Here is a 25935-nt window from a genome sequence, read left to right on the forward strand (position 1 = left end):
TATCCAACACACGATATGGAGTTGGCAGTAGTGGTCTTCGCAGTGAAAATCTGGCGCCATTATCTTTATGGAGAACGGTGTGAGATTTATACGGACCATAAGAGCTTAAAATATTTCTTCACACAGAAATAGCTCAATATGAGGAAGCTCAGGTGGTTAGAACTAGTAAAGGATTATGACTACGAAATCCTATTCTACCAGGAAAAGCGAATGTAGTTGCAGATGAGTTAAGTCGGAAGAGTTACTGAAATCTAGCACCATTATCCGGACTTGAAAGTCACTTGAGCAAGAGCTGATTAATGTCGGGATAGAAATAGTCAGGGGTCACCTGGCTAACTTGTCCATCCAGTCGAGTTTACTAGATGATATACAGATCGAGAGGGCATGATGACACATTAGTATCGCATATGGCTGCAATCAAAGAAGGAAAGACTACAGATTTCTCTATATCAGGACAGGGGTTCTTAAGATATAAGGGTCGGGTGTGTGTGCCGAATGATTATGGAATTAAGATGAAGATTTTAGATGAGGCACACACTACCCCATACTCAGTTCACCCGAGGTCTACCAAGATGACTCACGGCCTTAAGGCACTATATTGGTGGTCGGGAATGAAGAGAGACGTAGCAAAGTATGTGTCCACATGCTTATCGCAACCGCTTATTATTCTGGAATGGAAGTGGTAAGACATAGCCATGGACTTCGTGACAAGATTACCATGAACAAATAAGAAACATGACTCAGCTTGGGTTGTGGTAGACAAACTCACCAAGTCAGCTCAGTTCCTGCTTGTCAAGACTACATACACTGCTGACCAATACGTAGACATTTATGTTCGAGAAATTGTACAACTGCATGCAATCCCTAAGACCATAGTATCTGATAGAGAATGGATGTTTACATTGAGATTTTGGGGAAGCTTGCAGCAAGCCATGGGTACCAAGCTAAGTCTCAATACGACATTTCATCCTCAGACTGACTTACAGTTCGAGCGTACCATACATATTTTAGAAGATATATTGCGCACTTGTGTACTAGACTTCGTAGGATTTTGGAGTAAGTATTTGCCACTTATAGAATTCTCCTACAATAATAGCTACCAGGCCACTATCGGTATGGCACCCTATGAGTTACTTTATGGAAGGAAGTGTTGATCGCCAGTACATTGGGATGAGGTAGGAGAAAGACAACTTCTTGGACCCGAGGTCATTAGAGAGGCACAAGACGCAGTGGAGATGATTAGAAAATGTATGCTTGCTGCTCAGAGTCGATAAAAGAGTTATGCGGATGCCAAGCGGCGAGATGTGGAATTCAAAGTCGGAGATCAAGTTTCTTTAAGAATATCTCCTATGAAATGAGTTAAGCGGTTTGGGAAGAAAGGCAAACTTAGTCCCCGGTTTATAGGTCCTTTTGAGATATTGGACAAGGTGGGACCAGTAACATATAGATTATCCCTACCGCCAGCTCTAGCAGATAGCCACAATGTGTTTCACATCTCGATGCTGCCTAGATATGTGTCAGACCCATCTCAAGTTCTCAAGTATGATACGTTAGCTCTTCAGAAAGACTTGAGTTACAAGGAACGACTGGTTAGCATCCTAGAGAAGGGAATGAAGGAATTACAGTCTAAGAGTATTTTGATAAAGTACAGAACGGGAGGCAACGTGGGAGTTCGGGAATGGCATTCGAGCACAGTATTCAGAATTGTTTCGTAAGTAAATTTCGGGGATGAAATTCTTTTAAGTAGGGGAGAATTGTAGCGTCTCAGAATTTTACTTAGCTAGATAGTAGTAGTAGTAGTAGCTTTTAGTATTTTAGTTTTCATGATTATTGGTTCAAGCCGAGATTTCGTTGGAAACTCGTAGAAATAGTTATGGATTTTATAAGTTTAACCTATAGTTTATAAATATTAATTTTAACATAAGGTTTGATTAATATAGCTGGTCCTAGAAATGATATTTATTATAACCTAAGGTTTAGATAGAATAATTAATAATGTGACACTTGTCACATGCATGTTTATTAAGGATTTAAGGATTTTAGATGAATACATTAATAAAGGATAGATCTAGAAGGTCTAGAACCTTCCCTCACTGTTAGGATTACATTTTACTCAATCAAAGTTGTTTAAACAAACTTCAAGTGTGCTAAAAGTGTGCAAAAACGTGTTTGATATATCAGCGTATGCCTATATATTGCAGCTATAGGGGCCGATATCTCACCTATGGGTGATACAGAAAACACATTGACTTCGCATGAACGAAACAATGGAGGCTCGGGATATAGGGTCAAGCGATATATCACCTATAGGGGGCAATATATAAGCTCCCTTTGGCATATTTGAAATTCCATGGAATTTGAGCTAGAAACAACCCTCAACAACTTGGACTTGCTCTTGAACATTTTTGACCGAGTTCTGGGCATCTGTTGAACAGAAAATTCAAATTTAGTCAATTATTATTTATTTATTTATTCATTTTAAAAGGAGTTAGTTTCTCTCCTTAAACTCTATAAATATAGGACCTTTCACTCACTCATTTCATTCATCATTCAAGCATTGTTCAGAGCCTTCAAGCTACCAAGTTCATTCTAGAGAGAAACACTAGGGTTTTGGGATTTAAAGCTTTCCAATATAACCTTTTCTAAACACTTGGGAAGTAAGATAGAGTTATATTTTGGTATTGAGGTGTACATCAAAGTTCTAATCTATCCAAGGTATCGTTTATCCTTAGGTTTAGTTCATTATTAGTTCCTTTTATTCTCTTCATTTTCTTTCAAATCCTAACTTGGTGTAATGGCTTTTGGTTAGGTGTTTGAGTTTCTTGAAACATAATTTTTTCGGTAAGTTTCTATCTTGTTGGTTTAAATCTTCTTTTCATCTCCATTTCTTTAGAAAACTTATGGATCTTACTGTTTGGTTTTAGGAGTTTTCAATCCTGCTCTTGTCTCCAATATCCTGGTTTTTTTGGTAAGGAAAATAAGTTAGATTTTGTGTTATGATTATGTTTATATGTTATGTGTATGTATGTATATATGTATATGTTTATGTTGTAGTTGCTTGGAAAATATAGTTGCTTAGATAGAAAATAATCAATTCCCAAGATTTTTATCATTATCGTAGACTATAGTTATGATTTAACCTACCTCGAATAGTAGCAAAAGGACCTAGATGGTTTATCATAGACTATATTTTGTTTAAACCTACCTCGAATAGTATCAAGAGGACCTAGATGGTTTCTATCACATACTACGGTAATGAGTTAATGGCCATTAATATTGTAGTCCTATGTTTTATGATTTACGTTTTTACGTCATATGTTTTATGATTTATGTTTTTAGTCATATGATTTATGATATGTTTTAGTAGATTTTCCTTACTAGGCATTAGGCTCATTCCTCTTTATTTTAGATGGTGTAGCAAAATAAGCTTGGAAGGCGGGATGGATTCATGGCAGCTTTGGCATATGTATTGGGCAAGAATTGAATGAATGGACTTATGGGAAAGATCGAGGATGACGTTTTGTTTCAAGTCTTTTCAATTATGTATTTATGTTTTTCCGCATTTAGTATTTGAGCAATTAATTAAAGGTTTTGTTTTCTTTATGATTTTATGTAATAACAGTGGAATCCTGTATTTTGGATTTTTATAATAAAGTTTTATTATTTTATGTATGTATTCCAACATAGTAGTTATGCTTAGTACATTTTAATGGTCCGAGGTCTGTAAGTTAGCCGGGTCATTACATTATGGTTCCTAGAGTGATTCATTCTTATGCTTTAAAAATTGTTCTTATTGCATTACAATATTATCTAATGCTTCTGCTACACTGTCAATCTCATGATCAAAAACCAACAATGGCCATGATAGTGTTAAGCGAGAAAGTGGGAAAACAAAAGATTTGGTGGAGGTGTGTGACGTATCGCCAGTTTTATCATATAGAATACTTGGTTGAAGTTTTTAAGCAACTAGTGATTTCAATATGACTTTGTGGCATTTTCACTAAGATAAAGTTCAAACCGAAAGGTTCTTTATTTTATGCACCAAAAATTTGTTTGAGGTAGAGAATGAGGCTTGTATTTATCCAAGTGGGGGATTGTTATGATTGATTAAATACGAAAGATAAGTATTAAAATGCAAGATAGGTATAAACACTTTGTGAATTTCACATAGTGAAGATGTGAAATTTGAGTTTCAATTGTAGGCATTTTAAAAATGTGTTTTTGGGTCCATAGTGATACATGGAGATATCTAAGGGTCCCTAAAAATTTTGGTAGCATTTGGAGCAATTTTAGGACCTTTGGAGGGGTCCAAAATCAGATAGGGTGGTGATGCATTGCCACCCAAGTGGCGTAGAATCGCATGTGCTTCGGGTTTCATAAGCCCTAGCAAGCGATGCATCGCCTGCATGTAGGTGACATATCGCCTACACATAGGCGATACATTGCCTACTGGAGTTCGTACAAGTTACGTAAATTGCACTAAATGACGTGTTTTACAAGTTTAATCCTATTGGTTAGACCTAATGTAGCACACCAATTTTTTTATTATTATTTTATTAATTTTGTGCTTAGTTTTATTTAATTGTTAAGTGTTATGATTTTTTTTATTTGTTAGAATTGTTTGGTAGGAATTGTGTGAATTTAATTGTTAATTGTTTTGTTTATTTATTAATTTAATTTGTGAATAAAATGAGTTTTGGTTGAATGCACCAAGGTGCACGGTAGGTAGTGATGCACCTTAGTGATTAAGTGTGGGCATGTGCATGGTTGCATGGTGCACATGCTATAGAATTTTCTACACACTTTTATTTTCTTTTATAAGAATATTATTTTAAATAATTAAAAAGAAGAAAAAAATAATAAGAAAAGGGAAAGGAGGGGCATGTAGCATAGTGGGAAAAGGGAAGGATTTCATTCCCATTTATTTTTTTTCAATCAAATAAAATAAAATGGATGACTATAGCTATTTTGGGTGAAGAAATTGTTGACATTTTTCTATTAATTATCCTTTTTATTATAATTGATTTTAGGCTTAATTAGAAGGAATGGTTTCGGAAACTTATCCATTTCCCATTAGGCTATTATATCCTAGGTTAGATTAAAAGGAAGGAAAGAAAAGAAAAAAAGGCCATTCTTGATTGTGGTGACGTCGGCTTGGAGGAGAGAGAGGGAGAGAGAGTGTGTGTGTGAGAGCTAGAGAGAGAAAGAGAGAAAGGAAGAAAGAAAGACGAGAAAGAAGAGAGGAGGGAATTCTAAACTTTGGTATTTATGGTCTTGATCCTTGTTTTGATTATGATTATTCCATTAAACATGTTAGTTTTCTTCTTCTCTTTGCTTGTGGTTTGAAATTTGGTGATAGGGTATTCGACTTGATTGTACTCTAGGGTTTTTGTCACTATTGTGTTCTTTATTCTACAATCAAGAGAGGTAATGGATCCACTTTTACTTTTCGTGTTTGATTTGGTGTTAATGAAGGTATATGGTTTTGAGTATTGTTTGATCTTAGAATCATGAGCATGGTGATATTTGATGCTATGACACCTAAGGCTTTTCCCTATGATATGATGCTATGGATTGTTAGATTTTAAGGTTCTATGTAAAAGCATCCAAGGGTTTTGGTTTTGATCTACTAGATATGATGATTTTGGTATTTTATGCTTACTGAAAATATATGTAGGTTTCGGCCAAGGCATATGAAAAGATTTCATGTTGGTTTGTTTATGTTTCTCTTGGTGTTATATTAACTTGTTCATTATTTTGAGATAGAAACATGCTAGGGTCCATGTGGATGTGAATGAGATTTTTGGTTTTATTTTATGTTTAGGTCTCATGTGAGTTTCGGCCTAGGGTTCTTGTAGCATGATTTGCATGTGTTGATCTTGAGATGTGCCTATGATTTAAATATCTAAATGATGTTAGGGTTTCTTTCTTAGGGAGATAATATGTTAATAGTTGCATGCTAGGGTTTTGTGTTTGGATTTGTGTTGATTAAGCATGTAGGATTATTGTATGAGTTTTTTGAAGCATGATGTAAAGATGAGTTTCATGATTATATAGGCTTGCTGATTTTTATGTATAATTGGTGAGATATTTGGTGAAATAAAAATTCGCATGCATAAGTGATGTTACAAGTGCTATGATGATTTTATGAAATTAAAAAGGGTATTTTGATTCACATTAAAATGATAATTTTACTCAAATAAATACCTACAGTTTTTTTTTTATATTTTATAAAGAAAATATAGATTTTAATTCCAAGTTTATGATTTTTGAGTGTTTAATATGTTGCTGGAAGTTTTTGGTAAAAATAAGAAATGTCTTTTAAATGAAAAGAATTTTGTGTGTTTGTTGAAATAAATAAATTATAGTTTGCCAACACCATAGGCCACATGCTGTATGCAAGGTTCATGTTGCCAAATGGATTAAATCCATCAGCAGCTAAGCCCAGACGAACATTTCTGGGATCCCTTGAAAAATTAGGATGCTTGTCATCAAAGTCCTTCCACGCAGAGCTGTCCACCGGGTGTCGCATCACCCCTTCATCTTTTGATTTCCCGGTGTGATGCCATATCATGTGTTTCGCTGTAATCCTTGAACTGTATAATCTTTTCAACTGATGGATCAACGGAAAGTAACCCATCACCTTGTGTGGCACTTTTTTTCCTTTCGTCATTTCGGAAGTAATCCATCTACTACTTCCGCATACTGGACATGTCTCTTTAGATGCATGCTCATTGTAAAATAAGCAGCAATCATACTGACACATATGAATGGACTCATATCCTACCCATAATTTTTTCAATCTCTTTTTCGCCTCGTAGTACAATTCGGGAATTTTGTTTTCCTTGGGAAATGCAAGCTTTAACAACTTCAGCAATTCATCAAATATGTTGTTAGGCACCTTCCCTCTAACTTTTAGATGTAACAAATTTGCTAAAAAGTTCAGGGATGAAATCCAATCACATCCAGGATACAACTCCGGTTCAATCTCCTCAAATAACTCGTCATAATACTGACTCCCACCGGGATCCCTTTCTACTTCCTCAGTTGTCGGTAAAAGGAACTCTTCCACAACGTGAATCATCTCATCGTCTTCATTCTCATCAACCACCCCATCAGCAACAATTTCTTCCACCTCCCCATGAAAAATCCACTTATCATAAGCTTGATGAAAACCCCTATCGAATACGTGTGCCCGAACTACATCCAAAGATTCAAATCTATTATTATTGCATCTCACACACGGGCACCTAATTCTTCCATCAGAATCTTTATGTTCCGACGCCATCCTCAAAAAAGCTTGCAGACCATTCCAATATTCTTGACAACCACGATTTCTTAATGTTGTCCAAGTCTTGTCAATCGCCATCTAAAGTCTTATAAGAGTGTGAGTTTTAGTAATGTGAATAGGAATGGGTAACAAAGGAGATTTGTTATCATTTTTGAAATCTTATGCAATATTATAATATCTTTTGCTATTTTATGATGTTTTATTAGATAATGTTATTTATAAACAAATTAATATTTTTTCCTAAACTAATTTATTATTTATTCTTAATTTTATAAACTTTTATTAAATATAATTATCAATTTCTATATTCATGTAATTTATAACTATTAAATATTAAATAATGTTATTCAATAAACAAAGTAAATTAAATTATTCAATTAGATAATATTATATCAAACTTTGATTATTTAATTAATTAAATTATTAAAAATTAATTAAAATATAAATTATTATATATTTAATTATTTATTCATAATTTTTTAATTTGTAATAATAATAATAATTTTACAAATTAATTATTATTTGACTTTTAGACTAATTTATTTTTTAAATAATTAGATAAATTTTATTTATCTTTATCATCATTATTTTACTAATAATACTTTAAACTTATAATTTCTGTGTCGATATCCCTGTAATTGATGGTTGTAGTGAACAACCATCAATCACAAGCATACCGGGACAGAGAAAATAAATTAACTACTAATTAATTTTTTTATTCTATTTTTACATATTATAATAATAATAATTTTACAAATCAATTATTGTTCTATTTTTGTGAAACATGTTCAATGCAAGAGAAAAAAAAATGGGACTCATTGACTCGTGACATGGTAGCACTAATTGGAAATATGTTTCATAGACAAGCAGCCAAAGCAATAAAATGAACATATGTTCAAGCAAAAAGGAGAAAAAAGAACAAAATAACATGATAATATGCACTTATTGTTGTTTTTTTTTTTCTATACTCACTTTTTTTTTATTAAATAAACTATCACAAATTTGTTTCAAAAAATTTCACAATCTAAACAAAATTAGTTTCCCTATTAAAAAAATCAAGTTGCGATGAAAGTTATAAAAGCTTTCACTTATTTTACTAAATACTTTTTTTTTGACAAAAATTAGTAAGTAGTTCAAAAAATTTGGTGTGGCCGCTAAAAATAGCAATGGAGGAACACATACGTGATATAATTAGTTTGTCTCAATTTTAATTTAAAAAATAATTACAAATTTGTTTTTAAAATAAAAAATAATTCAAAATTTATTAATAAAATCTAAAAATATTTCAAACATTGAAAGAATATTTTAAAATTTAAATTAATTTTAATTTAATTTGTATATTTTTCTAGTATTTAGTTTAATTAATATTAAATAATTAAGAAAATTGTGATAAAGAGAATATAGGTGCTAATAATCTGATTGATAAAGTTTAAATCATCTTTATTCAATATTAACAAAAACACTATATTTTAGTTAATACTAAACCATCTATTATTATATTTTATAAATTAATTTAAATTATCACTTAAATTTTGTTTTTAACCAAAACAGTCCTATAATTATTTATATATTCCTATATATTTTGATTTTCATCTCTCTTACTAATTTTCACTCTGTGGACAAGAAAAATAGCAGGAAAGAAAGCAATTAAAAAATAAAGTAAGAACAAACATATATCTGAATGATAGATGTCAAGATTTACATACCAAGGATACTAACTAAAGGACTCAAAACTCAAATATTGTGCACTAAACAAATACAAAATAAATTATTCAGAAAAACATGTCCAGATAAAGAAAATATTCAATACAAAAAATATGTCCAAACTTGTCGAGGGTGTGCCAAGGTCGTGTGTGTGTCGGGGTTGTGGGTGTGTCGCTGTCCTGATAAAGAAAAAAATTAAGACCAAAAGATACACGAAAAAAAAAATTCAAACAAAAATAATATAAGACTAAGTATAAAAAAATGCAATGTGTTGGTTAGGCATTACATTGCAAATAAATATAAAATACACCATTATTAACCATTGAAGATGATTAAAGCAGAGAGCACAATTAGAAAATTTTAGCCAATGGTTATATCAGTAAATCTGAACTAAATGCTTTATATTAACTAAATGTTCGATTCTCTAAAGGAACGAACCAACACATTTGTGTGTATAAAACTGGAAAATTTTACTTCACAAAGCAAATCATATCATTCTTGAAGCATAAACATAAACAATAGAAAAAAAATGGAACAATGGATAATTTAAAGACTAAAACTTACGCCTGAGAGGTGTGGGTCAGTGGCGGAGGTGGCTTATCGGCGTGGGTCACTAGTTGTTGTTGCCTGAGAGAAGTATAAAAACATTAGAGCACAATATGAATATAGATACATTGTTATATATATATGCCGATAAATTGGTTCACCTGGGTTTAAGCATAGAGAAGAGGCAATTGGGTTCGCGTGTTTGTGGCGAACCAGCGTGAGGGACTGGAGAGGCTCGGTGTTAGAGAGAGAGAGCAGTTCGAGATGGAGCTCAGCGTTAGGGAGAGAGAGCAGACCGAGAGGAGTCGGCGTTAGGGAGAGGACCGGGAGGAGACTCTGTGCGATAGAGAGAGGAGGCTGAGCGTGAGTGAGAAAAGTTTGAGAGGATTAAGGATTAGTTTGAGAACAGACGCGAAGAGGAAAGGTGCGGTGCCAATTTGTAACCTATGCATAAGCATTAGCGGCGAGACCCGCCGCTATTAGTTTCTCCCGCCGCCAATAATATTATTAGCGGCGGGTAGCCCGACTCTAATAAAGGTGATTACCCGCTGCTAATACTATTAGCAGCGGATAGTCCGCCTCTAATACAGGTGATTATCCGCCCCTAATAAATTTTAAAATCTATTCTCCGACATTTTATTTGGCATATTAGCGGCGGAGGGTCCGCCGCTAATAGTCTTACAGTCTGTTGCTAATATATTTTTAAATACTCACTTATTATTAGCGGCGGACCCCCAAGTCCGCCGCTAATAGACTGTACTATACAGGCGGACTTGGTCTGCCGCTAATACTTACGCCGCTAATAGCATTTATTCTTGTAGTGTATATATATATTAAAATGATATTTTTAAATGTAACCATGAATTTTCACACTTTTAATAAGTGCGGTTTTCTTTATTTTAAATAAGAAAATGTTGGGTTTAAATTCACTTGTGACTTTTAAATAAAATAAATGGTGGCTGAAAATTTTGATTAATAAATTAAAATTAATTCTTTTGTTTATCATATATGAGTTTGCACTACACAAATTAAGTCTTTGAGAATACAAGCAAAAATATATTTTTCTCATACTTAAAATTATATTTTCTCACATCAAATCTTGTAATTTTGTTAATTTAAAATAAAAAGTTATTTTCTAAAAGAAGCATGATATTTATAAGTACCTTTAAATAATTTCAAGTCTTGTTATTTATCTATGCAATTTAAAATAATAAATTGAATTATTTTTTTTTTCTAAGAAAATGGCTAAATAAATTATTTTTATGAAATTATAATAATGACTGGAGATGTTTAATCAACTTAGGGATTTAAAATAAATAAATAAATGGTGAGGAAATCATGTTGCTAAATCCTTATTTGAAAAAGTTAGAAACATGCGTGTAGAAATTATCGTTTTTAACGTCACTTTTAACAATGCTCCCTCATATGCATGTCGCATGCAAATGTACTTTTACGTTCAAATATGCCTATTATTCAACCATATAATTTTTACTTGAAAACCATGCATGGATAATAGGTAGAATTGGCATTATTCTTTTGTGATTCCATGTGAGAAATGTGCATGTTTGGAAATTATGTGTAATTTGTGACATGTGTGCGTGGCCCATGCACACATGGGGTATATGAGTTGGGCACAAGAAATCTCATGTGATGCTAAATAATACTGTTTGATTATGATTATAGGCTCGTTGTGAAGTTTGTTCCATTTTTTCTTTGCTCAGACCTGAGGTAAGGAAGTTAGATAGAACATTTTATTTATGCTATGAATGGTAAGATTGGTTTGAATGAAGATATATGCTATGTATGACGAAGTACCATGTGATATGAAGTATGAAATGCTATTTTGAAATTGTATGATGAATTTGATGAATCATATATTTCCTTTGTGATGATATGAGTGGATTGCATGTGTTTTTTATGCTGTATGAAAAACAAATGGTTGTTAGCGTGTTGAACACGACATGACAAATGAGTTACTAAGGATATAAAGACGTAACCCGAATTACTAATGATATAAAGACGTAACTCATAGGGCAAATGCGACAAGGTTATTCAAGGACCAGAGCCTCCTGCTTACCTCATGATGTGACATGGACAAGAGAGGGGGCCATGTTCACAAGGATGTGATGATGATGTTTATAATGATGATGTTTGAATATGTTAACGATATATGATGTATGATGTTTTGATGATGACATTTATGTATGATGTTTTGATATTAAAATTTATGTATGATGTATGAGGATGACGTTAAGTACGATGTATGGATATGATGTTGTATGAGTCTTGCGATATGATTATGGCTTTGTCGTGTTTTTTTTCTTTGTTTGTTGTGTGTACTTCCTTACTGGGCTTTTAGCTCACCCCTTACTTTTCCCTTCCAGATAATAAATAGGGTTTCTCTTTGGCACGTGTGTTGATGTGAGGAGTTCCGACGTCAGAGTGTGTATGGCGTGGGGGTATCCTATGGGCGAGTAAACGATCATCTTAAATGTCAATTTTTAAAGAACGATGTTATGTTTTATATTGATTTCAAAACTTATCAGTGAGACTTGAACTATATTTATTTTTTTAACGTTGCATGAGAACTTTTATTTTTATTTTAAACTATTGGGCTTAACTTGCATGTTTTAGAAAGGCCCCACTAGATTTTCACATGTTAAGTGGTTTTGATTAAATAAGTTTATGAGGTTGATGACCTATTACAAAGTAGTAGTCTATGGCGTTTTACACTGAATGACGGTGCCTACTCTATATGAGGGTCAAAATAGAGTTTTGGAAGACTTGATCACTCTCTCCATTCTCTCTCTAACCTCTCTCTCTCTAGATCCAAGAATCTCAAGTTTTCTCCAAGAACTTATAAAGAAAATGCTTGGCTTTGTGAGTTTAAGGCTTATTTAATTTCAATCGTCATTTCCAACTAGAAATTGCCTCAAGAATCAATGGTGGCTAGAAAATAGAGTATTAGGACAGTGTTAAGAAACGTGTAAAGGCCTTGGATTTGTGGTTTTGCTATGTTCTAAGGATTTTCTTTAATTGGTGGTTCTACAAGGGTTTTGGAGGTTGATCAAAGTTGAAGAAGAACTTTTACCAACTTGAGTTTGCATATTATTTCTCAATCTTTATTTGGTGTAGATTCTAAATTTATTTCTCAATCTTTCTCTATCAATTTATTTTTTGTGTAGATTCTAAATTTTGAGGTGGTGTTATCTCATTTTCTTCCAACAGGTTGTAGCTTATTTGTGTGAGTTAATGTTTCATCTTGTTCCACCTTATTTCTTTCGTGAACATCTTCCATCCACAAAAATGCCCCCTCCCCTCACCCCTCCTTACCATCACCACTCTACCCATTAACTTGTAAATGTTTAACAAAAAGTAACTTAATAATATTATACAAACAAAATATAGTTTCTACCAAAAAAAGCACTATCAAACAAGTTACGCTCATGGGATAGATTCTTACTACTCTTTATTCTTCATCATTTACTTTAATTTATTTGGAATTGTTCAGAATTAAACACATAGAGTAACACACTGACGAACTATATTCAAAACAACCTGTAAACCATAAATAGAATGCAACTCATCACTCACTTAATAAAATAAACATAAATCATGGTAGGTATAAGGGTTATCCTTCTTGACTTTCTTCTCCATTTTATCTTTATAGTTGTCTTTGCTAAAACTAGCAAAACTTATTTCGAAGACCCTCCTACTCAATGCAAAACTACTCCAAACAGTATGATCCATCAAAAAAATCATGGGAGTTTTTTGTTTCTATACATAGAATCTAAAGTAATTACAAAAATACATTCAACAAAATTATTTTTACATATATCATGTCACGTCAGCACTAGTATACCGAAATCCAAAATAATCTCTACCGTAATTAGGACAAAATGGGAAAATCTCGCTTCTCGAAATTTTTCATTTTTTTGGATTTAAAAAAAAAACAACATATTGATTGCTTATGATGCATATAAGATACCAATTTATTACAATTTCATAAAAGGCTTAATTTTAAGATAATATTATCCCATATACATGTTGGTTACATATTTCGATTAGTTAGCTTTAAAACCATGGTTTAAATTTTAAGTTATATTATGTTCTCTCATTATTTAAGAAACATTTACATTACAATTTTTATTACGTTACAATCAAACCTATTTAAGAAACTATAATGAGTTATGTAAAATCATTTATTGACATATTTGACAATATTGACAAAATTAATTAAAGGAGTATTTTCGAAATGGGTAGTTTCCTGTTTTGTTGTGATATGTCTTTCTATAATCAGATTATTTTATATATGTTAATAAAATAAATATATAATTTCCTATAAAAGAATATCTTTTCTTGAAATGGAAATTATTGGTATTTATTTTATTTTTTGATCTGATTTATTTGTCCAGAAATCGTGTACAGCTTGCAGAGATAATGTATATATTGTTTCCTTATTTATTTAGGGAAACTGGGTTTAAAAACTGTCCAGGTTCAATGAATTTGTTTGAACGAATTGCCAGTCTGTTTGAACAGATTCTGACTTTCCTTTTTTGGAAGATTTTCCATTTATTGGTTGATTGGTTTCTGATTTGTTTTCCACGACCTAAAGGGGTTCTGAAAAGTATATAATCATCCTTAGGTCGTTGGTTTTTGATCATCTCTCTTGGTGTATTATTTTCCAAATATTTTTCAAGTTTTAGAGACTTTTTATTATGTGAAGAACTTGAGTCCAGCAAGTTCTTAGTGGTTTATTACAGTGTACTTCTATATTGTTTTCTTTGTGTTAATTGTGCAGATTGAACACACTTGGACATTAGTCATCAAGCTTCGGGAGAAGTCTTGTTCGTGAGTCACTTTTCGGAAGGAAAAGTGCAAGTGTTATGATTTGAAGGGAGTTCAAGATCTTAGCACTTCAGAAATTTGATTAGGAGTTTAGATTACAACAGTTGCGAAAAATTCAAGACGGGTCTTTATTTGTATAAGTCAATTTGGTTTTGTAATCGTTTATATATTCTTCTAATAAATTTCATTCTCTGGGCGTGGCCTCGTGGACTAGTAGCAATCTGCAAAGATTGCTGATACCACGTAAAAATTCGTGTGTTCTTTACCTTATGTTCGTTTATATCTTCTGGTCACAAACTGTTTAAACATATCTCGTTTCTGTTCAAACAGTCTTTGTGTCTGCTTTAACATTTCTGTAACAATTCAACAATTAATTATTTAATTTTAATAATTAAGTTGGTAATCATAAAAAATGGAATTTCAATTGGTATCAAAGCGGTTCACTAAACTCTTAGTGAGATCTTGTGGTTATTTTCCGTTTGATTTGTTTTGTGTGAAATGTCTTTCTTTGCAGAAGGTAGTTCGGTGTCTCGACCTCCATTGCTAAATGACTCAAACTATCCATATTGGAAAGTTAAGATGAGAGCTTTCATAAAAGCTCAAGATGAGAAAGCATGGAGAGCAATTTTGTCTGGATGGTCACCTCCTACTGAAAAAGGTGAAGATGGAAGCACAATTGTAAAATCTGAACTTATTTGGGATACAGAAGAAGAAAAATTATCCAGCTATAATAATAAAGCTCTTCACGACATATTTAATGGTGTTGGAGAAAGTTTTATAAAACTTGTTTCCACATGTGTCTCGGCTAAAGATGCTTGGACAATTCTTCAAACTCATTTTGAAGGAACTGTAGATGTTAAAAGGTATAGATTTATTATGTTACAAACTAGGTTTGATGACCTTAGAATGTCTAATTCTGAAACACTATCTGAATTTTATGAGAGATAATCTGATATTTCTAATGAGTATTTTGCACTTGGTGAGAAACTTGATGATTCTGTTCTTGTTAGAAAAATCGTTCGAGTTCTTCCTGACAGGTTCAATGTTAAGATCACTGCTATGGAAGAGGCAAAAAACTTCAGTACTATGAAGGTAGAAGAATTGATGGGGTCACTTCGTACCTTTGAGTTAAATCAAAAGATTCGTCAAAAAGAAAAACCAAGTACTTCCAAAGAAAAGGAGAAAACCATAGCTTTCAAGAGCACTAAAAAGGAAGTCTCAGATGATGAAGATGGTGATAATGAAATGGCAATGCTTGCAAAGAATTTTCGAAAATATATGAATAAGATAGGAAACAAGAAATTCAACGGCAAGATGTCAAAAGGTAATCCTTCTTCTCTTAAACCTTTTCAAACTAATAAAAATGGTATTCAGTGCAGGGAATGTGAGGGATTTGGTAACATCCAGTCTGAGTGTGCAAACACTTTGAAAAAGAACAAAAAAGGTATGATTGCTACTTGGAGTGATAATGACTCTGAAAGTAGTGAAGATGAGGAAGGTAATGTCGCTCTCACTTCTATTTTACCTGTTTCTAAATCTGAAATGAAAAAATTGTTTGCTTGAATAATATTTCAAAAGATGAAGAAAATTCTGATAGTGATGAATCTGAATTGAATGATGAGTCCTTCAGTGAATCTTACAAAAAGATGTATGGATCATGGGTGAAAGTGTGTTATGAAAATCGGTCATTGGTAAGCAAAAATAAAGATTTATCCTTTGAAATTAAACAACTTACTGATTTAAATGAAAATTTTGAAAAAGAAATAATTTCAAAAAATGTTGAAAGTAATAAGTTGTCTAAAGATTTGGATACTCTTGAGAACAATGTTAGAATGCTTAACCTCGGTTCAACTATTTTTGAGAATATACAGAATTCAGGTCAAAGAAGTCATGTGGGACTTGGTGCTTCAAGTTCTCAAAAATCAAAGAAAACTGTCTTTATCTCGGCTGGGATGCTACCGTCTGATGTTCCTGTGTCATCCTCACTGAAATCTGTTGTATCCGGTACTCGGATTGTTCCAACAGAAAGGACACAGTCAGCAGGTAAATCCAATGGTAAGTTCGAAAAATTCATTCCAATCTGTCATTTTTGTGGTAGGAAGGGTCATATTCGTCCTAAGTGTTTTACTCTTATGAATTTTGCCAAAAATGAATATTTTGAAAAATTCAATTATTTTGATAATTTCAAAAGAGTAAAAAAGGAAAATGTTCAATCAAAGAAAATATGGATCAAAAAGAATAATTGTTTTGCTGGTTTTACTAGTGAATATGATAGATCTGCTTCTTCATATTTTTGGTATTTTGACAGTGGTTGTTCAAGACATATGATAGGTGACAAGTCTATTCTTACAGACATAAAACCTATGCATTGTGGGTCTGTTACTTTTGGCAATGGAATTGAAGGTAATGTTCTTGGTATGGGTACTCTTAACTTTGAAGGGTTGCCTAGAATTAAAAGAGTGTTACTTATGGAAGGTCTTAAAGCTAATCTTCTAAGGATAAGTCAAATTTGTGATCAAGGTTATACTGTTAACTTTGATAAAGAGAATTTTTTTGTTTTAAACAAGAATGGTGAGAATGTTCTTAAAGGTTATAGATCTAATGACAATTGCTACACTCTTCTACCATATATTTTGTGTCAATCTGTTGTGAGTAATAACACTGATATGTGGCATGCTAAACTTGGTCACATAAATTTCAAAACCTTGAAAAAATTGTCACATGCAGGGAATGTTCGTGGTTTACCTAAGCTAGGTAAAGAATCTGATGGTAAGTGCAAGAGTTGTCAACTTGGTAGGCAATTAAAAATTACACATAAAAGTGTTTCTGACATAAACACTTCGAAAGTTTTAGAATTGCTTCACATGGATCTTATGGGTCCAATTCAAATTGAGAGTTTAAATGGGAAAAGGTATATATATTTTTTTTTTGTGGATGATTTTTCTAGATATACTTGGGTGGATTTCTTGAAAGAAAAATCTGACACTTTTGATGCCTTTAAAACTCTTTGCTTGAAATTAAAAGTTGAAAAAGATTGCAACATTGGAAAAATTGTTAGTATAAGAAGTGATCATGGTAAAGAATTTGATAATTCTGTCTATGATGATTTTTGTAAGTCTGCAGGTATCTCTCATGAGTTTTCAGCTCCCAAAACTCCTCAACAAAATGGAGTTGTAGAAAGGAAAAACTGCACTCTTCAAGAAATGGCTAGAGTGATGCTAAACAGCAAAAAATTGACCAAACGGTTATGGGCAGAAGCAATTAACACTGCTTGCTATATCATAAATCGTGTTGTTCTTCGTCCAGGTACATTTAAAACATCTTATGAAATTTGGAAAGGTAAGAAACCAAGTGTGGCTTACTTTCATGTTTTTGGATGTGTTTGTTACATTTTGAGAGATAGAGAAAATCTTGGTAAATTTGATGCTAAGAGTGATGAAGGTGTTTTTATTAGATACTCCACTAACAGTAGGGCTTATCGTGTGTATAACATGAGAACCCAAACTGTAATGGAGTCGGCTAACATTATTATTGATGATTCCAGGGATTTTTCTAAGTTTTCTACTGAGGAAGAAATTGAAAGGTTTATTGAAGAACCTACTGAAAAACACGAAGAAGCTTGTGTCAGTGATACTACTGTTGCAACGTCTGATCCATCTGTTCCAACAGATCGTGAATCCGATGAAACAGATTCTGGACAGACAGAAAAGAAATTTCCAGATATTATTTTGGATGAAGTCCAAAAGGAGCCATCAACGAGAGTTAAGTTAAATAATCCAACAGATTTAATACTTGGAATTCCAAAAGACAGTATGGTAACACGAAGAAGGTTTAGTAATGTTGTTCAATTTGTTTGTTTCTTATCTCTAATTAAGCCTGAAAATGTGAAAGAAGCTTTAACTGATGAAAATTGGATTAAAGCTATGCAGGAGGAATTGGAACAATTTTTTAGAAACAAAGTGTGGATCCTTATGCCAAGACCGTTGCATACCAATATTATTGGCACAAAATGGATTTTCAAGAATAAATCTGATGAATTTGGTACAATTGTGTGAAATAAAGCAAGATTAGTGGCACAAGGGTACACACAAGTGGAAGGAATAGACTTTGATGAAACATTTGCACCTGTTGCAAGACTTGAATCAATTAGATTATTATTGTCTATTGCTTGCTTGATTGGTTTCAGGTTATTCCAAATGGATGTCAAATCCGCATTTCTCAATGGGATCTTGAATGAAGAGGTATATGTTAAACAACCCAAAGGGTTTGAAGATCCCCATGCACCTGATCATGTTTACAAATTGGAGAAAGCTCTATATGGTTTGAAGCAAGCCCCTCGGGCTTGGTATGAGAGACTCTCGCAATTTCTTGTTTCTCATGGATACAAAAGGGGTGGAGTAGATAAAACTTTGTTTATCAAAAATATTAAATCTAACATAATTATTGCTCAGATTTATGTTGATGATATTGTGTTTGGTTCTACTTCTGACAATGAGGTGCAGGTATTTGTGAAACAAATGAAAAAGGTATTTGAAATGAGCATGGTGGGAGAATTGACCTACTTCTTAGGTTTGCAAGTCAAGCAGTTAGATGAAGGCACATTTATTTCTCAAAGCAAATATGCTAAGAACTTGGTGAAAAAGTTTGGCCTAGAAAGTTCAAAGATTCCCAAAACACCAATGGGAACGACTGTGAAGCTATCCAAAGATGAAAATGGTGTCAAAGTTGATCCTACATTGTATAGGAGCATGATTGGTAGTCTTCTTTATCTCACCCCTAGTCGACCTAATTTAAGTTATAGTGTTGGTGTGTGTGCCAGGTACCAAGGAAATCCCATGGAGTCTCATGTTACAGCTGTCAAAAGAATCATTCGATATGTTCATGGGACTGCTGATTATGGTATTTGGTATTCAAAAGAAACTAACCCTAATCTAGTGTGCTTTAGTGATGCTGATTGGGCAGGTAACACTGATGACAGAAAAAGCACTGGTGGAGGATGTTTCTTCTTAGGAAATAATCTAGTCTCTGGCACAGCAAGAAACAGAATTCTATTTCTCTCTCAACTGCTGAGGCCGAATACATTGCGGCAGGAAGTTGTTGTGCACAACTTTTATGGATGAAGCAAATGATGATGGATTATGGGTTTGATCTTGACACTTTAACTATTTTTTGTGATAATACAAGTGCAATCAATATTTCAAAAAATCCTGTGCAACATTCCCGTACTAAACATATTGATATTCGACATCATTTCATAAGAGAATTAGTTGAAAATAAAGTTCTTGTCTTGGAATATATTGAAACACATAAACAAATTGCTGATATTTTCACTAAAGCTCTTGATTCGGTTCGCTTTGATTTCCTCCGAAAATCTTTGGGGGTTTGTTCTCTTTAAATTGTCTTGTTATAGTGTTATCCGCTTGATCAAATGTGTGTTATTTAAGTTTAAGAAAATTGTCAATCAATTTGAAAATTTTGTTGTGTGTCAAGCTGGATAATATGACTTGTGTTTATGAACCTCTGGTTGTATATTCTTGAGAGAAATTTAATCAATTCCTCCTAGGCATATTCGAGTAAATTAATCAATGTTTAATGTTTGAGCTTCCTTTCGTGTAGCATTGTTTCAAGCTCCTGTGAAAGAATAGAGCTACCTACATCAGTGTGTGAAAGCCGTCTTTTGAGTAAGTTGGAACTTTGTAATTCAGGGTTATGAAGAGGATACGCTACCATAGAAAAGGGCTACCACTGGTGTAGTGTGACAACGTCTTCATGGGTTACAATTATTTTTAATTTCGAAAAAGACTTATTTGTCATTGGGCAATGTTCCCTTGCATACACTATCACACACTTGTGCTTGAAACAATGCAATAATAAAAAAAAAAATTGTACACAGTTTATAAAAAATAAAAAATGTGTGTGTAAGTCTCATACATGTTGATTGATTCACTTAAGAATATGTGCTTGTGACTGAATTGTGGTTTATTTCTCTCGAATATTCTTTCTATTTTTTATTTTCACAAGTGTTCTTACCCATGGCATACACTAACACTTATTTTCATTTGCTTGATTTTATTCTTATCAGGATGACTCACATTGATCAAAGCAGAATTTTTTGGTTGATTTTCATTTTTGTGCATATATATAAAATGAAAATAAAAAAAATATAATAATAAAATCTTGTCAAGGAAATTCATGGTGGACCGAAACATTGTGGTAATTTTGTGAAATTATGCATTTAATTTGTGTGATTTAATATATTCTTTGTCTCCAAGGAATTTATTTTGTCATTTTTCTTAATTTGGAATACCATGATTTGTATCTTTATTGTTTTGTACCTTCTTTAGAATTGTTTGTTTTTAAAAACAAAAAGGGAAAAGGTCAATAGGCAGATCGTGTGGGGTTAATTTTTTTTTTTTGTTACCTTTTTTGGATTAGGATTTTATAAATACTCTATTTTTATAAAATAAAATTTAAAAAAAAAAAGGTAAGTTGTATGAAGATTGTGTGTATTAAAGGTTGTTTCCTTTTATTGTTTAATTAATTTTTTTTTTTAAAAAGGAAACCTTTTATTGCCGTGGGTGTACAAATTGGGTAAGTGTTGTATTTAAAAAAGCTTGCCATTGCCCTATTTCTTCTCACCCACGATCTCTCTAAGTCACTTCTTCTTCTTCTAATTTTTTCTTCTCATTTTTTGTAAGTGCTTTCTATTTTTCAGAGAAAAAAAATGGTGAGAACTCGTGGTGCTTCCTCTAAGAAGATCCCTGCTTCTCAATCCCGAAAGGTGCCATCTCCTTCGCCTCCTCCATCTGTGTCAACGGCGCCTCCATCTGTTCCAGCAGCTGCCACATCTGTTGGGAAATCTTGCAAATCCAAGGCATGCAATAAGGTGTTCTCTCTCTCTCTTGAACACCCCATGGTGTTTCCAGATATCTCAGCAGACATTGTCGATGTTGCACCACCATCTGAAGTGGTGGTGCCCTCTCGAGCCAAGGACCCATCTCCTCTTCCGATTGATTCGTCTCTGACGGCTAGGGCAAAATCAAAATCTGTTTCATCTTCTTCCAAAGCTGCTGCTGTTGGGTTACTCAAACTGCCCTTGAAGCTGAGCCAGTCCAAGAAAACTTCTGGGGCTCCCAAAAGGAAATTGGGATTTGACACGTCTGCTTCCCCCTTGACTGCTGCCAAGAAAAGATTGAAGGCTCATCCCCCTTCTCTGTCTTCCTCCAAATCTGACCCTGAGGAAGAAAAGTTGGAATCTGAAGCAACTCGTGATACCACATTGTCTAATGAAATGGTTCCTGACAATGCAGAATCAGAGGCTGAGTCTGATGAGCCAGAAAAAGAAGACATTGTCCCCTCTGAACAAGAAGTCGAATCTGACTCAGAACCAAGTGCAACTCCTTTGTCATCCAAGGCTAAAGGAAAGAGACCAATTTCTGATCCAACACCTTCTCCAAAATGTTCAGGTGTAAATTTCAAACCTTATTCTTCAACTTTTTGTTATAATGATAATGCTCGTGATATGGTTCTCTATGCTCAAAGGAAATTTATCATTGAGAGAAATTATGTCTTGAGTGATCATCGACCTTATGGTGTGCTAACAATGCTTCAAGATCGAAAATGGACAGGTTCTTTGGTTAAATTTACTGGTTTTGTGGATAGAATAGTCAAGGAATTCTATGCCAATCTTACTAATGAAATTATTGAACCTAAATCTTCTCTGTATAATAAAGTGTTTGTTAGGGGCCATTGGTTCTTTTTTTCTCCTCAAGACATTGCCCTTGCATTTCATCTTCCCCTTGATGTCGAGGATGATGATGATGTTGCCTCTCTTGACAAGGATACGGTTATCACTCAATTGGTAGGGCAAAAAATGGTATGGCCATCTAATACAGTCATCTCGGTCTCTAATCTCACCTACACTTATGTTGTCCTCCATAAGTTTGCCACAACGAATTGGAAGCCCACTTCTCACACCGCCACTATCTCTTTTGATATGGCTTCATTTTTGTACAAGGTGGGGACCGATCTTGGTATAAATTTGGCTTTGGTTATTCATGATCAAATCATTGGTTTTCGCAAAGGTAATAGGAAAAACATGAATCTTCCTTTTCCTCAAGTTATTTATAAAGTGTTGAGTATGCAGAAAAAAGATCTTCAACGTGATCAAGAAGATTTGGTGGATCCCACTACTGCTGCTTCCTACAAGGCCTCTGCTCCTCCTTCTGAAGCCACTGATGTTCCATCAACCAAGAAAGTCAAGCCCCAATCTTTGAAGTTTGCCTCGGATGACATTCCTCATGCGTCCTCCTCTGTTGCCACAGATTCCGGACTTGTTGCAACAGAAATAGCTGTTGTTCGAGCCTCTGTTGATTCCTTGGCTGCTCGAGTGATGTCAATTGAAGAACTGCAACATTCTGTGTTGGAGGCTATTCAATCTCTATCCAAAGATCCAATCGCTTAGTTTTATTTATTGAACATTGATACTCTCTTTTGTTCTTTTGCTTGATTGTTCTTTGGCTTTTTTGAAAGACACAAAGGGGCAGAGTAGATACTTCCAAAAACCTGCTTGTTTGTTGTTTTGTTTAACTCTGGACCTTCTTATTTTGAGGGGGAGTTAAGTCTAGTTTCTTTACATGTTTGTTATAAGTTAATGCATGTTTTCAGGGGGAGTTCTTTCTCTTTACTTATCACTAACATTTGTGTTGCAGGTTTTTTAATTAATTTTGTCTATCAAATTGCCAAAGGGGGAGATTGTAAAATCCTTTATTGGCATATTTGACAATATTGACAAAATTAATTAAAGGAGTATTTTCGAAATGGGTAGTTTCCTATTTTGTTGTGATATGTCTTTCTATAATCAAATTATTTTATATATGTTAATAAAATAAATATATAATTTCCAATAAAAGAATATCTTTTCTTGAAATGGAAATTATTGGTATTTATTTTATTTTTTGATCTGATTTATTTGTCCAGAAATCGTGTACAGCTTGCAGAGATAATGTATATATTGTTTCCTTATTTATTTAGGGAAACTGGGTTTAAAAACTGTCCAAGTTCAATGAATCTGTTTGAACGGATTGCCAGTCTGTTTGAACAGATTCTGACTTTCCTGTTTTGGAAGATTTTCCATTTATTGGCTGATTGGTTTCTGATTTGTTTTCCACGACCTAAAGGGGTTCTGAAAAGTATATAATCATCCTTAGGTCGTTGGTTTTTGATCATCTCTCTTAGTGTATTATTTTCCAAATATTTTTCAAGTTTTAGAGAGACTTTTTATTATGTGAAGAACTTGAGTCCAGCAAGTTCTTAGTGGTTTATTACAGTGTACTTCTATATTGTTTTCTTTGTGTTAATTGTGCAGGTTGAACAGACTTGGACATTGGTCATCAAGCTTCGGGAGAAGTTTTGTTCGTGAGTCACTTTTCGGGAGGAAAAGTTCAAGTGTTATGATTTGAAGGGAGTTCAAGATCTTAGCACTTCAGAGATTTGATTAGGAGTTTAGATTACAACAATTGCGACAAATTCAAGAGGGAGTCTTTATTTGTATAAGTCAATTTGGTTTTGTAATCGTTTAGATATTCTTATAATAAATTTCATTCTCTGGGCATGGCCTCGTGGACTAGTAGCAATCTGCAAAGATTGCTTATACCACGTAAAAATTCGTGTATTCTTTACCTTATGTTCGTTTATATCTTCTGGTCACAAACTGTTTAAACATATCTCGTTTCTGTTCAAACAGTCTTTGTGTCTGTTTTAACATTTCTGTAACAGTTCAACAATTAATTATTTAATTTTAATAATTAAGTTGGTAATCATAAAAAACAGAATTTCAAGTTACAATAAAGTAAAAGAACTTACCATATAGCTTATTAGCACAATTAGTATAGTTATTTCTTTTTGGTAATATAACTGATTCTATGATGTTTATGATACCGTTTTGTAACGTCCTGGATAGCCAAGACCGTTACACTGTGTACTTGTAAAGGTGCATGACTCGCTAATCAAGTCATTAATTTGAAAACGTGTCCCTAAACATGTAAGATCTATGGTTTAAAAGGTTTTGGTCTCAAAAGACTCATTTCATATAATTAAACTGTAGTAACGTGGGATCCCATACAAAACGAAGTTAAAGAAAGTTTACAGACTCCCAAAAATACATGAAGACCCACTAGCCATACTAAGGCCAAAACAGACAGTCTTTAGGTTCCGTGTCCTTGCTTAGATCTCAACCGTGGCGGCCGAGCACCTGGCTATGTACATTCCGCTCGCTGAGCTCTCCAGTCATGGCTGATCTAACTTGCCCTTGCCTTTACCTGCACCATGTAGCACCCGTGAGCCAAGGCCCAGCAAGAAAACATCACAGATAACTCAGACAATAACAACAGGCAAATAGCTCAGTAAGCATGTATACTTATCAGATATTCCACAACAGATAATCAGCATATACAATTCAAACTAAGACACATTCTATTTCATATAACGTTCATATCACATAATATTCAGGGCCGACGACTTAGGCCGCACCCTCTGTTTAACCCACTGACTCTAGCCCGCTTAAACCAAGCTCAGTGCATAATAAGTTGTCCTCGGCTACCAGTGGCCGAGCCGCGCCCTGTGCGCTAGTGAGATCCTTGGCACCCTTAGGCCGTTGGTCCACTAAATGGCTTGCATGGCATAATACCATATTTTCAAGCTTCTACAATAGGAAGCCCTTAGTCCCGTCACATATATATTCAACCGGGTGCAGTTTTCTTACCTTCAGTCTGTACGATTATCGAATTACGAGCAACGCCCCTCAAGCACGATTCATTCCCGAGCCTAAGCTTTTATCACCTAGCCACAACCAAAGCATAGGGTTTTATAAATAATCAAATATAGGTTCCCAATTACAAAACTAACTCCCGAGACTCCTAATTCCACCAAGTACGGTGGTGAAACCAAACCCAAGCACCCAAGACCACTCTCCCATGTTTAAAACCCTCAAAATCCCAAGTGTGCAACCAAGGGCTGCGGCCCCCAAAGCCTAGCCGAGGCCCTGCCCCAAAACAGAAACTAACCCTACTCTGAGCCACACACGCGCCGCGGCCCTTGCCTTGTGCGCCGCGCCGCGCCCCCCCTTGGCCGAACCTCCTTGCCTTCTTTGCATGCTAGGGCCGCGGCGCTCTAGAACAGAGCCGCGGCCCTCCCCTTCGAACCAAGTTTTTTCACCATTCTAGAGCTCAAAACCTTACCTTAAACCATCCCAAAACTCCCCAACTCTTAACCAATTAATTCCCAACCTCTTTAGCATGATCTAAACAGCATAATCCCCAATAAAACACAGCCTAACACACTCCAATCTCCTCCTTTCAATTTCTGAAACCCAAGTGCTACAAACACCCAAACCAGCCACCTAAACTCAATTTTAACCTCTAAACCAGAAGTTAAAACTCACCTCTGCTGTAGAACCACTTCACCAAGCTGTAGCCAAGTCAAGTCTCCAAATTCCCTTCTTTAATTCTGCCTTAAAACACCAAAACTGACTTGTTTCAACACTCAAT

At 34.1% G+C, this 25935-nt stretch overlaps 1 protein-coding gene across 1 annotated transcript; it reads left to right on the forward strand.

Annotated features, from left to right (window-relative positions):
* The first annotated feature begins 21113 nt into the window (after positions 1-21113).
* On the forward strand, positions 21114-22853 carry LOC133800187 (uncharacterized). Its single transcript, XM_062238141.1, has 2 exons — positions 21114-21855; positions 22057-22853. The coding sequence occupies exons 1-2, from the start codon at positions 21114-21116 to the stop codon at positions 22851-22853; spliced, it is 1539 nt and encodes a 512-aa protein (XP_062094125.1).
* The last annotated feature ends 3082 nt before the right edge of the window (positions 22854-25935 follow it).

The sequence above is a fragment of the Humulus lupulus genome, chromosome 9 (assembly GCF_963169125.1).
Source record: "Humulus lupulus chromosome 9, drHumLupu1.1, whole genome shotgun sequence".
Taxonomy (NCBI): Eukaryota; Viridiplantae; Streptophyta; class Magnoliopsida; order Rosales; family Cannabaceae; genus Humulus; species Humulus lupulus.

Bases quoted from the DNA above. Each gene is read 5' to 3' on its own strand.
- LOC133800187 (XM_062238141.1), top strand. From the start codon at position 21,114: ATGGTGAGAACTCGTGGTGCTTCCTCTAAGAAGATCCCTGCTTCTCAA. The intron at 21,856-22,056 runs GTGTAAATTTCA...TGGATAGAATAG, and splicing joins ACCTTCTCCAAAATGTTCAG to TCAAGGAATTCTATGCCAAT.